At 48.3% G+C, this 14,374-nt stretch overlaps 1 protein-coding gene across 3 annotated transcripts in view; it reads right to left on the bottom strand.

Annotated features, from left to right (window-relative positions):
* Positions 1 to 2,736: 2,736 nt before the first annotated feature.
* Positions 2,737 to 14,374, bottom strand: part of FBLN7 (fibulin 7) — a 104,580-nt gene continuing 92,942 nt past the window's right edge. Inside the window, exons 4-8 of one of the 3 annotated variants that reach the window (XM_049857056.1) lie at positions 11,513 to 11,677; positions 9,213 to 9,353; positions 8,118 to 8,255; positions 5,360 to 5,498; positions 2,737 to 3,975 (exon numbers count right to left, since the gene is read on the bottom strand). In XM_049857056.1, coding sequence (XP_049713013.1) covers positions 3,603 to 3,975; positions 5,360 to 5,498; positions 8,118 to 8,255; positions 9,213 to 9,353; positions 11,513 to 11,677 — 956 coding nt within the window. In that variant the 3' untranslated portion in view covers positions 2,737 to 3,602. The remainder of the gene's footprint in view (positions 3,976 to 5,359; positions 5,499 to 8,117; positions 8,256 to 9,212; positions 9,354 to 11,512; positions 11,678 to 14,374) is intronic. The other 2 variants (XM_049857057.1, XM_049857058.1) reach the window with 2 other exon arrangements.

Below are 14,374 nucleotides of genomic sequence, written 5' to 3'. Positions count from 1 at the left end.
CTGATTCAAGCTTGGGGCATAACCACAGAGCAAGGAACTATTCTGATTTTAAAATAGTAATTTGACTATACATCCCTAATGGCATAAACCTTGCAGACAAAAAGAATAGCAAAAGGAAAATTTTATTGTTTTCAGTAATCATATTTTCTTGGCGCTGTTATTCTGGGAATAAAAAAATGTGTGATTATTTTGTAATGTTGAGAATGAGGTTTTCAAAATGAGAAGAGAGCAGATGTAAGATCAGTGAGGCATAAAAACACTGTAGTCCTGCACTGACTTGGAAGTAGTAGTATGAATTCATAAAAAAAGTACTAATAGTGCACATTTTCTAGTTCTACCCAGTAATACCAAGACACAATGATCAAACCACTACCAACGACTACTCCTCGCACCCAGGTTAGGTCTCCAATTATCACTTCCCACCAAACGGAAGCAAGGATCCTTAGGGTTAATGGCTGGTTTCAGGGCTGAGACTATGGCATCATATATAGAATGAGCTTGAAACATCTGTCATACTAGATAAGTAGGAAACTATCAGAGACTACCAGGGTCACGTTAAAAGGAATCAGCCAGCTTGAAGCAGCTCCCAAGGGCCAAAGATAGGACAATTTGAGTAACAATAAGGATAATAACTGCAATGAATGGAAACACATTGAATATGTTTAAACCATGGGTTCACAATGGTACTCAAAGAACATAACTCTCACTGGACATCTTAGAAAGATGCCAGGGAATAATCTCATTTTGAAAACTGATCAATAAAGAGGAAAGTCAAGAAATTTACTCTGCCTTTCCGATACAAACTAAACCTCAGGGTAACCAAACGGTTGATGAAAAGGTTTTTCTATGTAGATCTATGCAACAGCTGCTGGCATCACAAAAGAGAGGCAATCAGATATTATTTGCCTCTAATTAGAAGTACCCATCACTATGCATAAAGTAGTCTTGCTAAAATAATTCTAACTTGCATTTGCAGGAATCTTGAATTTACAGAAAGTAGAGCAGTCAAGGAACAGATTAAGATACCACAGAGATAATTCGGAAAACCCAGACTGAGAAATTCTACAGGACAGTCTGTCTTCTAACCAGTGCTCCATGTTACTCCAATGTATGCTAAAATGTGAGAACCACTGCTACAGATTAAAAGAGATTTAAGATTACAAATTACAATGCATGGACCTCATTAAAACAAACAATAAGGGAGATCTGAACAATGACTGGATATTTGATGGTATTAAGAAATTATTGCAAAATTTTTAGGTGTGAATGATATTGCTGTTACGTCCTTAGCTTTTAGAGATACATGCTGAAATATTACAGGTGAAATAATATGTCTGGGATATGCTTCAAAATCATCAGAAGGCAAGGTGAGAGAAGAAACAAGGTTGCCCATGTGTTAATAATTGTTGAAGCTAGTGATGGAGACATGAGTTCATTACTCTGTTCTCTCTTTTGTATATTTGTAACTGTGCATAACAGAAAGCTGTTAAAGCCCCCCCCCCCCCAATAAAATTTAACTACATTACATGGAAAGACGCATAAATTAATAGCCATTAACTACTAGCTTTTCTGACCTAGCAGAGATTAGAGCTAGGAAAGGACAAAGAAGTTGGTTTCCACAGGAGACAGTGAGGAGAGAGGGTACAGAGAGCAAAATACTACCCAGGGAGGAGGGATCCAGCTACGGTCCACAAGAGGGGGTTCCAAGAAGTCAGACCTTCATATGTTGGTGCTGTGGGACTGGGGTTCAGGGTGTGATTTCATAAACGCAAAACAGGTTTGATGCTGGCAATCTCGGCGATGCAGATTTTTGCCTTAGACTGGGCCTGTTTGGCATCACAGTTACCATAATACACCAGCGCAGACGGGGTACCTACTCTGTAGACACCAAAACCACTCCTCACCTGCTGAGAAAAGGCCCGTCCCTGCAAACCACCTCCCACTGTCAAGAGGAGTAAGCACACACAGCTGTGACATGTCACTTTCAGGAACATGGCCGGGCCCTTGGATTCTCCCATCAGTGTTTATACAGGGGATTGGGTGGCGTGCAGGCTTTTGGCCCATCACAGCACCACTTGGAAACACAAGGCAGTGGTTAACTGTATTAATAAAGTCTTATAACCACCCAGAAAAACAGATTTTTAGCCCCTTCTTCTTTTGTTAAGGAGCCCTGGTGGTGCAGTGGTTAAGTGCTCAGCTGCTAACAGAAAGGTCGGAGATTTGAATCCACCAGCCGCTCAGCAGGAGAAAGATGTGGCAGTCTGCTTCCATAAAGATTACAGCCTTGGAAACCCTATGGAGCAGTTCTACCTTGTTCTATAGGGTCGCTATGAATCAGAATCAACTCATTGGCAATGGGTTTTGTTTTGTTTGTTCTGTTGTCACAGAGATGACTGCTGAGCCCATGGAAAGAGAAGAAAATTTTTTAGAAACAACTCTTGACCATGTCTCACTCTTTGTCTGACTAAATAGGACAAGGATAGGTGTCCTAGAAACCATTTTAATATAGAGTTTGATCACTAAACTGGCAACACGCTTCCTTTGGCTCCATCTCATACCAGGGCAATAAAAAGAATTTTTAAATATAACACGTGGGATGAAATCTCATCAGTAGATTAACATGTATCTGGATACTGAATCTTCCTCACAGCTCAGAAAGCTTTTAACTTGAGTTGTTTCCCCCACCCCACCCCACTCCTGGCCCCGGCCAGCTTTCTCCCCTTTCAGTCCCCTGGAGGCATCCCCCCTTGCTTCCTCCATCAGAAGTAGAAGATCATGAAATCAATGACAATTAAAGTATTTCCTTAAACCCTCTACGGACAGATGCTGTCCCTCCCAATCTCCCAACTGGCCAAGCCAAAATGCTATTGATTTCAGGTGTTCAGCCCAGACAGGAAGAGGGCCAGCTATCCCCTCCTAGAAGGAACTGGACTGTCTGATGCTCAGGGAGAGATAAGGTGGGCAGGGAGGAGAAACAGACTTATTCCTCAGTTACAACACCAGGCTATGTTTTGAGATATGATTTCTCGAAAGAGGAGTGATTCAGGCAGAATCTACACTTTAATGTTGGTTCCTTGGTCTGGAAAAATCTGTGTGGGGCTCCAGGCCCTCACATGACTCTCTGAGAAGACTGGCAGGCATGCCACCGGGGAATGCAGACAGGAACATGCTGGGTCATGGGAGGGGACTGCATAACCAGAACCATTTCATAACGAAGCTTGATAAGAACAATGCTTTACAGGATGGTTGACAGTCATCTCACAAACACACCATGAGTCCATGCCCACAATGCCATTCCCACAGCATTTTGAAAAGCTGCCCATCCCCTGAGAAAAACATTTCAGAAAGTTAGTGTATAACCTAGGGGAAAGGCCTTAAAACAGAAAACATGAGATGGCCGCAGTTTGGGGTTTGTTGCTGCCTTTCTGTGGTGCTCCATGGGACAGTGTGCCATGTGCCCTCGAAGCTTGGGTTAAAAGGCAAGTGGGCAGGGGCAAGGCCGTGAGAGGAGAGATGTCTGTTGCTACTAGCACCCACAGCAGAGTCTTTGGGGGAGAGAAATAAGCACACATCTTCAGCCCCCCGGTGCTCCCACCGCACCCTTAGAAGTCATACGGGGATACAAAGATGGTGACCTTAGACACATGGTTTGCCTGGAAGGAGCGGTCCAGGTATTCAGACATGTCAACGTCCACCTCCAGGGTCTGAGGTCCCTCCAGGGTCTGGACAAGGATCAGCTCCCCCGTCTGCCGGTCTGAGCGCTGCATCACAAAGTGGCCTCGGCTGTTTCCACCCACGATCCCAAACCGCAGGCTGTTGGGCCCAGGCCGGCCAGGTGCTGAGGCTGTGGCCATGCGGAAGAGTGTGATGGGAGTCTTCAGATTGGAGGGTAGAGAGAGGTAATGGAAGGAGATGGTCTTGGGCATATTGCGGCAGGGTCTGCTGTCCATGGGGCAGGGGTTTCGCTCACACTGGCTGGAGCAGAGAGGCAAAATGGGGAAGCTCAGGAGGGGTTGCTCTGCCTTGGCTTGTCTGCCCCACCTGCCCTCCCAGGGCCCCGAAAGTGACCTTCCCCAGCCATAGGGCACTTCACTACAAGAGCTTCAGAACTGGCAGCAGGTGAGACATGCCACGGAAGGGATGTTGCTTGTTTCTGTTCCTGCATGCTCTTCTCACCCATGTGGCACTGGTATTTCCAGGCACTTTGTGGAGATTTATGTGAAAAATATAGCATATGTATATTTGCTATTACTACAGTCTTTACAGAAAAATAAAGCCCAGGGAGACAATGGTAATGCTGGCATTCAGACCAGGCACCCTTCCTACACATGCTACGACCTTGGTAAGCAACTATGGGACCCCAGCAGTCATCTGGCAACAGCCTGGAGTGTGGTGCTCCATACTGGTAAACTTTCCAAATAACCAGTGTTTATTCCTAAAGCAGGAAGCTCTGTCTTCCTTAACCATTTGGAATTAGCATCTTGTGAAAATGCTTTATTCAGATCACATATCACATTTGACTGTTAATCAGGGATGTACCCCAAGGCTGCGATATATAGGTCCCTCTGTCCCTTCACTGAGTGACTCCTAAGGGAGGTTCTGGAGTCTTCACTCTCACTAACAACTGCCACTCCTCAGGTGCCATGGACTGCCTCGCTGCTTCTAAAGTGCTAGAATCCAAAAAGCAATTCAAATAACCAAGCTTGTGAAGTCAATTCTCTGGATTCTAAAGACAATGCTAGGGCTCTTGTGATCTTTTCAGAAGACAGTGCATGTACTTTAAGATCATTGTAGTTATTCCCTGTAGAGTCTCATCTCCTACCTTAAAAAAATAAACTCAAATCAAAACTTCATTACTGTTTAAGTACTTAGGTTACTAGAAGTTGAACCTTCTAGTACCACTGGAAAAGCAGAGTGATATAATGCAAAGTGTATGGGATATGCAGTCTGACTGGAGTCTCCTAGTTACTAGGTATGTGAGCTTGAGAAAATGATCCTCTCTCACATTGGTGTCATGTATGCCTGCCTGGCTGGGATGCTGGATTTATCTAGGTAACGTCACCAATACCTCTCTTCTCTTCAGTGGCCCTTTCTGAAAGTACCACACATAGATCCTCTATGTCAGCAGGGGCTTCTTTGCACACTCTTGCGTTCTTACTGCACCAGAGCAGCAATGCCCTAAATGCAACCACAAAAGGGGACTGGAAGCTCAGAAAAGTAAGACTCCCAGCTCTGTTTTTCGTCTTTCCTGGAAAATAACTATTCCTTCTCCTAAGAACTTCCAGGAAGAAGCTGGTCCAGCCTACAGACAGGCCTGGGTCAGGGATACCCAGCTATGGATGGCCCTGGCTATACTCACAATGCAGATGTCTTCACATAGCTCACATTGCCACTGCCCTCGGGACACTCCGGGCTGACACACTGGAAGCCTCCACCGGTGTTGATGCACATAGTTTCCTGGGGGCACATGTGCTGTGAAGTCACACACTCATTGACATCTGAAATACAGGACACACAATGACAGTGACGATCCGATCCAGAGTTTCTCTCTATCACAGACAGAGCCACAACCAAGGCCCCGAAAGGCACTGTTCTGATCCTGTCCCTGCAGCGTCCTACTGGGAAATCTCCCTCCCAGCATCTTGTCCCCCTTCCCTAGAATATGACACATGACAGAAGTGCTTGAGAGGACCAAATAGGTGCTACCAGGCTGAGTCCCTCCGTGATCATTATCATGGCCTTGAGGATTCAAACCCTGCTCCAGAAAGCCTTCCTACTTCATGCAGATGAACTCATGCTGTCTCCCCAAAGGCATCAAGTTTTGGGGCCTAGGTATGGGTTGAGCAGTAGGAGATTCCACTTTGCCTTTAGTAGGAGATGCATATTCTGACTCTGAGCTTTATGTGGATGCAGTGTGATGGGTCATTTTTTATGTGGCCTTTCTAGCCATGGTCTTGTAACTCCCACCCAAGTGACTGGGGGGGACTATGTGATAGGGTAATTGTGGCCCACCAAAGGGATTGGTCAGTTTTGCCATCCTGTTGGGTTTGAAATAAGCCGCCCCAGAGACGGGAAAGAGAAGACCCCCCACCACCGAGGAAGATCAGCCAGAAGGCAGCGCATCCTTTGGGCCTGGGATCTCTGCACTGAGAATCTCCTGGAAGCAGGAGACAGAGAGAGAGAGAGAATGAGAGAGAGAGCAAGCTTTAACCCTGAAGATGGTGAGAAGCGGTGGCAGGAGAGACCCCGAAGCAGGAGATGGCTGGGTGGGCTTCCCAGCCCATGGAGAGAGAAAGCTGAGTGTCTTTGGGCAGAGGCCCAGAGCCAGGGAGAGGTGTGCCTGGGAGCACAGCTGGGAAGAGGCTGTTGTGATAGAAGAATTGTATCCTTGAATGTTCCTGAGCCTGAATTGTAACCTGTTATTTCCCTAATAAACTCCATAGATCATGAGTATTGTCTGTGAGTTCTGTGTGGCCGCTACAACAAACTATCAAACCCAGTAGTGTCAGAGTTGGTAAAGATGTTGTAGAGAGATGGTACGTCTGATCGCCTCATAGCAATCAGCCTTGGGCTGTTGATGTTGATTCTCCTTCCCTCTTGTGAAGTTACAGGAGGTCAGACACTGCCCCCATGCCATCTCTACAGTGGATATTTAGGATATCTGTGTGTATTATCTGCATTTGCCCTAAGGAGAAGTGGGATAACGGCAGGCCTTCACAGGCTAATAAACCAAAACCCAAACCAACTGCCTTCAAGTTGATTCTGACTCATAGAGACCCCCAGGCTAATAGTCATCATGAAAGTGCAAACGAAGCCACTTACTTTCTTGAGTGGGTAATTAATGATGCTCAGTGTAAGGGTTGTTTTAATCTTCTTAAAGTGGGACTCTTAGGGTGCGCAGGGAGCACTGGTGGTTCAGCGATAGAGTTATCCTTTTCCATGGGGGAGTCGTGGGTTCTATTCCCAGTCAGTGAACCCCATGCACAGCCACCACCCTTCTATCGGTGGATAATGCTATGATGCTGAACAGGTTCCAGCAGAACTTCCAGGCTAAGATGGACTAGGGAAAAAAGCCTTTTGTTCCACTGCGCATGGGGTCAGCATGAGTCAGGGGCTGACTCGACCACAGCTGACAACAATATTAGCGTGCCCAGTGTTCCTGGGACTTGTCTGTTGGTGACAATGATAACTGCCAGGAGGGTCCTGTGACTTCAGCTTCTCCTTTCTACCAACCAACCAGTTGTTTTCTGTTTGCAAACCTCCCCCAGTCTACTCTTGGCTCTGCTCTATTCCCTGGGAGGGTAAGTGCTCTGGACTATATCTCCTGAGCTCCCGGGCCCTCTCTCTGGCTTCCAGTTGGGCTTGGCTAATGGGCAGTCTGAAGGGATGGGATGTTTATTTCCTGCCTGGGATGTGATTTTGAGGGTGGCTTCATCCTCCATGGCCACAGCTCTTTCAGGCAGCCCCTCCTCCCCAGCTCTGATCATACCCTTCCCTCCCCTTGCCCCTCAAGCCCAGGGGTACAGGTGTCTTCCCACCCTGGCAGTGCCTGGGTGTTTCCCCTCCCTTGTCGTGCCAACTTTTCCTCAGTAGGTCCCCAACAAGGCCAGTGCCATGGAGCCAGACCACATCAAGGCACAAATGCCTGTAAGGTGCTGTCCCTTTCAGAGGCACAAGTGTCCACTGAGGGGCAGAGATAGACTTTCAGGTGCCCACATAGGGCCATGGAAAGGTGCAATGTGCTGAAGAAGCTTGCACCACATGGGTGAGTGACCGACTACTCTGCCTTGGGGTCCAGCCCTAGCTGAAGGCATTGCTAAGTGGGAGGTCATGACCTGATGTGGAAAACTGTTACCACATAAAGTCTGAAGAGACTATTTGCCAGGACGGTTAAGCAACTCATTTCCTACTTATGCAGACAACCTTGCAGTCTGATCTTTTAGATGTCTTTTTGTTGGTGGTTTGTAAAAAGAAGATTAAAATGTATCTGAGACCTTGACCTACCTGATGGCCCCCATTCTCAGGTCCTGGCAGGTCAGGGCAGCAGCAAGTGACCACCCGGGTGCAGAGGAGCTCTCCAGCCTCCCACTGCCTGGCCCACCTGCAGGCTCACTCACCCTCACAGCTCTTCCCGTCGGCCAGGGAGCGGTATCCGCTGGGGCAGGCACAGCGGTAGGAGCCCGGGGTGTTCACGCAGGCGTGCATGCAGAGCCGGGGGCGCCCCTCCTGCCTGTAGAGCTCGCACTCATTCACATCTGGGAACAGAAGTGCCTGCTGTAACTCCAGGAACCATGAAGCTTGCAGCGGGTATGACCCACCTGTGAGCCAGGAGAGCCACACCTCCATTTCTGGAGGTGATGTTAGTTGCGCCTAAGTGGCTAAGCCAGATGCGGCTGCTGAGCCTTTTCTCCAGCGGAGTACCTGAGAGACAGCAGGGGTACTTCCCTTTCTCCCAAGCCAAGGACCCAGAGGGCTGAAGGGAGAAGGGGGAGGGGAACTGCAGTCACAGGACTGACAGACCTTAGGTGGGTTTTGCTGTCTAAGGCTGGAGACTAACTGGGGAAACCTTGCAAAGGCCAGCAAATCAGGCTGGGCAGGCGAGAGCAGTGTGGAGCTGCAGACACAGGGGTCCACCCCTTTAGCAGCTCCATCTTAATGCTCCTCATCTTAGGCAGTAAGAGGGTCTTATTTCTTCTGTTGCAAAAATGAGGCTGTTAGCACCAACTGACCAATTCTCAGGTATGAAGCTACTGGCTTGAGTTGTTTTGGGAAGAAACTTTGGTCTGCAAAGCTAAGCTAAGCTCCAGGACCTTGTCTACCAGGACAGTGATTCAAGCTTCTCCTCGTCTCCCGCAGACGTGATTCCAGCCAGGATGGAGAAAGGATAACGGGGGTCAAGATTCTCCTGCCAGGAAAAGCTGGGTTGCAGAGGCCGGGCCACGTTCTGACTTCCGGGCGAGCCAGGGACTCTCCGGCTACTTCCTCTACAATCTCGCTTTCTTAAGATCGCTCCTAACGCCTGCGAACTACCGTCTTAGCAAGCAAAGGTGACCATTTACCTAAAACACAAAGTGGGCGGGGCCTTCGGAGACTGCGGTCTGGAAGCCGCCCGCCCGCCCGGTGCGCGTGCAGGCAGGTTGGAGGAGGGGTGGGAGTCCCCGCCTCACCGCGCGCACCCGCCTCCCATCCCCGCCGGTGAAGCCTGCGCCTACCGTGGCAGATGCTGTCGTCCGTGGCGGCGCCGCTCAGGTGGAATCCTGCTTCGCAGCTGCAGTGCTGCGCCCGCTCCACCTGCGCGCACCGGGGCGCACGGCTGAAGGCGGGGTCGCCGGCCACGCGGCCCTCGGGGGTCGCTGCGGGGAGAAGACACCTTCAGTGCCGGCCCTGGTGCACCTGCCGTGGGCCCAACCTTGGGAGGGGTCGGAAGGAGAGCCAAGATGGGGGCACCCTTCTCAAAGAGCTTACTCTGGAGTAGGGAAAGGAAAAACGAGTCATTAACCATAAACTGAGCAGAGCAGCCCAGGGCCTAACAAGGTGGGCCAAGAGGGGGAGCGCGCTAGAATATAACGTTAAATGAAGGATCAGGTCACAAAACCGCACAGAGGGAAGAGCTGAGCTGACGTTTTCATTCAAACAGTCTTTAAAAACACCAAAATACTAACAGTGAGCACTGGAATTTTGAATTATCAGCCACTACTTTTTTGTTCTTTTTTCCTTTGACTTTTCTAAAGTGTTCAAGTTTTGTTTTTGATCGAGAGCAGTTACTTTTATAATCAGGGAAAAAAGTCACTTTTTGAAAGAAAGTATTTAAAAATCTCACACGGTTGGGCGAGATTGAAGAAGAATCGGTGGGAAACATAATTGGAGGGGCCCTCCCCTTCCCCGGAGCTGGAAAGACAGCAGAGCATGATGGGAAGGAGGGCTCCAGGCTGAGGGTCCAGGGCTCGGGTAAGCCAGAGCCCAGGCCCTATGCTGGGCGGTTGGTGAACACTGTGGAGACATGAGGTGGCTTCAGATTCGCCTGTTTACTCCTTCTCCTGCCCTTCTGGAGAAGATTCCTGCCATGGGGATACTTCTGTAAATGCTCCCTGTTCCTGAGGAACTAATGACTGACGATCCGGACAGCAGGAGAAACCCTGACGTATTTTTTTTAACGGAGATCAGACGTTTATTGAGAGTAACAGCGCCCGCCCGGGGGCATTCTCTAAGTTGCGCCCCCCTCCCCCATTTCAAGATGATTACACATCGATACTGGTAACTTGTCAGCAGAAAAGCCTTCCCCCACTTGCCCAGCTGCCACAGGCCCATTTCATATTTGTGGCGCCTCGGAAGGTCATTTCGCGCCCCACTGTACATTGTTCCCGGAGAGGGGCAAGTGTCCCCCCTCCCACATTCCCCCTCCCCTCACGCCTCTGGTGGGGTTTTGAAAACTCAGTGTCCGGGACCAGCACATTTGGGTTCAAAGGAAGCCTATGTCTTTTTGCTTCTTGTTTGTAAACAGGAGGAAGAGTAGCAGGACAGCCAGGAAGTCCCTGCCTTGGCGCTCTGTCTTCCCAGAGAGAGGTCCTGGGGGGAGGCCCTCCCGGGAGGAGCTTGAAGGGGATCTCTGGGCACCCCTGGACGGCGGCCTCCCTCTGAGAGAGCACCAGAGTTCCAGCAAGAACTCTGAGGCTGACTTAGCTGAACTGAGTCAAGACTTATTAAGCAGCAAACCTCTAGGGGTAATATTTAAACCTGACCTTGGGCTTGTTCAATGCAAGGTATCTGAGAGTGAAGCTAATCAAATCAAATCAATACGTGTTGATACAGCTCCTGTTCTCTGTACACTCCCTAACTACCAGCACCCTTTCCCCTCCATAGAGTTTCCACAGGGAACTAAAGACAACCAAACAGCACAGGGTTTGTTTTTGTTATTTTTTGGCAAAGGAATAGGGCATCTTTTGGATTTAACTTTTTTTTTATGAGAAAAAATTTTAGTTGCTGCATAGCATGGGAACCCTTGTCTGTCCATGACTTCCTATCATTGGGTTCTCTCACCATGCATAACACCAGCCACTGGGTGGCTTCTTAGACCTGGCTGGAGTTATGTTGAGACTCAATATGTGGATAAAAACCTTATCACCAATCAAATGCCTTGTTATCCAGCTCTTAAAATACTTTGGCCTGCATCAATAACTACTGATTTTTCAGGATATGATGGAAACATTTGAAAGGAGAGGCTGTTCTGCTGGCAGAGGAAAAGTTGATCAGGTGGCAACAATGAAACTTCTCTGGCTGAGTTTCCAACCTAAGGAGGTCTCAGGAGTCAGCCAGTCCTTCCACTCCTGTTTTTTTCTGTAAGAAGGATCAAAACTCTGCTGACACAAAAGAGCTAAGCTCCGCTCCAGATAACCACCTCCGGGACCAGAGTGAGGAAGTGAGCTCGCTACATGCTGCATTTCGGTGATCCAGGACTAGGGTCTCCTCTCTCTGCACCATGGTGTCCTCACCTAGCCCCCCACTGGCTACATACCAGTCTGGGCCTGATGCTGACAGCGGCTCCCAGTCCTTCCTGGTGGACAAATGCATCTGTATTGGTTGACTCCTTCTACCCACGTCCCGCCATTTTGGCAAGGCTGGCTGGAGCATTCACTGATATCTAGGAAAAGTTTCAAATTCAAGTATGGGAGTGCTAGTTCTAAAAAACAAAACAAAATACTGATGGGTTAACTTTCTTTTCACTGTAGGGTGACTCCCGTTTCCACCTCCCCAGGCTGCGCTTTCTTCTCACTCTGCCACCAGCCCAGGCTCATGTGTGGGAGGGGCCGATGGGGCTGAAATGCAGCCCTCCCCCCACTCAGCAAGCCTCCTACCAGCACCACTGTGCCCACCTGAAGCTCTGTGGGCAGGAGCTGGCTTGCCATCCAGCCATGCTCCACCTAGTGGGACCATTTTCTAATTTGCGGAGGTGGGCAGAAGCAGCTACCTGTGAGCCTCCATCCACTTTGCCTCTGAGTCAGGCCCTACTTCCCACCAACCCCGCCTCCATCAGCCAGGACCCAGGTGGAGCACTTTTTGAACAGGAACACAATTCAGGGGAGTTATAAGAAGGAGGTTTGGCCGGTTGGAATGTCCAGGGAGAGGAAAAATGAAAATACTCTCCAAGTTCCCACCCAGAAGTCTTCCTGTTCTTGATGTTTCCTGTGCAACCAGGTGGTAGTTTCTCTCGACCCTTAGTACTGGAAAAGGAAATGCTCCGCGCTGGTATAGCCAGCAATCCTGCAGAAAATCTATAGAGAGATACAAATTTAAAAGTCTAATAGGTTTTTCTCTGAGTGATGAGGGTTCCAGATGATTATCCTTTGCTTATTTATACTTTTTAAAAATATTCTTCCATTATTCCAGTGATCATTTATACATTTTCCAACTAGGAAAAAAAAAGATTTTAAAAGTGTCAAGCCATCCCTTTTTGCTGAGAATTCTCTAAGCACAGTTTTAGTGCACAGAGCATAGGCCATTTCTACCAGAGAGAGAAGGGGTGTCCGTCCACAGCATCTTTGAAAAGAAAATTGAAGACATCTTCTTGTTGGCATAAGAACACTCTTGCTGTCTCTCAAGAGGAAGAAAAAGGTGCTTTGCCCCTAAGGAGAATGACAGTCTTCTTTAGGGTGGACCGGAAGGGACTTCCACTTCCCTTAAGCCTCCTCATGATTGGGATGCTATGTTGACTGTTATGTGGTTCCTATTAATCATAAAAGGACCCAGATGTACAAATGCTGCTTAGCCCTTGGGAAGGAGTCATGTCAATTGCTCAGCGACCTCAGCCTCATTTCACTCTCCCCATACATTATGTTCTCAGATGACCAGTTTCCAAGAATGTGTCCAGAAAAACACTGTACACAAATGTCACGGAGCTTGGAATTCCAATTTCTACCAGAGTCCAACCCCACGTTTCTAACCAGTATAGTCTGAAAGTGGGCAGACCACTAGGCTGTGAAGTTGTGGGCAGAGAGCCAAAGACAGTGGACACTAACATCTTTCAGTGTGGCCCCACTAGGCCCAGTGGCATCGTCTCTCCCCTGTTGGCCTCGAGGGGAAGGCCTGGGCCTTGTCCGCACCTGGACAGTGCAGGTTGTGGGTGGGGGAGTCATCAGCTCGACAGAATGCACAGGTGCCCTGGGACCTGTGCTCTGTCTCTCTCTCTGGATCTTGTTGCCGAGGATGGGCGTTTCTATACAGGCTCCATAGAGACTTTCTTTATTCTCATCTGAATAAGCAGTCAGGAGGGACTCAGTGGACTGATGCACTCTGTAATGGATTGAACTGTGTCCCAAAACAATATGTATTGGAATCCTAACCCCTATACTTGTGGATGTGATCTTGTTTAGAAATAGGAGTTTCTTTGTTATGTTAATCAGGTCACACCCACGTAGGGTGGGTTCTAAATCTAATCACTTCTGAGAAGCATAGACCCAGAGACACACATGTGGGGGAAGACAGATGCCACGTGAGGATCATCCACAAGCCCAGGAATCAAGGAACGCCCAGGACTACCTATTAGGAAGGAATGGACACTGTCAAGGCCCCAAACTTTTAGCCTCCGGACCTGTGAGAAAATAAATTTCTGTCCTTTAAAGCTAACCACTCGTGATATTTTTGTTACAGTGCCATTAGGAAACTAAGACACCCTCCCACTTGTCATTCTCTCTAGAACCACCCCAGCTCTGGATTTTCCGGTCAGACATTACAAGATATTTCTATATGCTCCCCCCTGCCCGCCGCCACCCCTTGCAAGCCCAGTCCTGGTTCTCCGCCTGTGCCCTGACTGAAGTGCTGGGGTCATCCCATTCACACCCGTGCCAGTGTTTTACAGGAAAGATCTTATTTTTTTTCCTTATTTCTAATTCTTTCCTATTTACTGTCATCTCATTTGAAATCTTCATTTCTCAAATCACCTCATTTCTAGATTTTTCTGATTTTTATTTATGCTGTTTGTTATGGATTGAATTGTATCCCCCAAAAATGTGTGTCAGCTCGGCTAGGCCATGAGTCCCAGTATTGTGTTATTGTCCACCATTTTGTCATCTGATATGATTTTCCTATGTGTTATAAATCTTGCCTCTATGATCTTAATGAGGTGGGATTAGCGGCAGTTATGTTAGTGAGGCAGGACTCAATCTACAAGATTAGGTTGTGTCTTAAATCAGTCTCTTTTGGGATATAAAAGAGCGAAGCCAGCAGAGAAACGAAGGGACCTCATACCACCATGAAAGCAGTGCCGGGGGCAGAGTGTGTCCTTTGGACCCAGAGTCCCTGCTCTGAGAAGCTCCTAGTCCAGGGGAAGATTAATGACAAGGACCTTTCCCCAGAGCTAACAGAGAGAGAAAGTCTTCCC

This window comes from Elephas maximus, chromosome 17, assembly GCF_024166365.1.
Source record: "Elephas maximus indicus isolate mEleMax1 chromosome 17, mEleMax1 primary haplotype, whole genome shotgun sequence".
NCBI classification, from domain to species: domain Eukaryota; kingdom Metazoa; phylum Chordata; class Mammalia; order Proboscidea; family Elephantidae; genus Elephas; species Elephas maximus.
The sequence above is the reverse complement of the archived record's forward strand: the minus strand, read 5'-3'. Positions and strand labels throughout refer to the sequence as shown.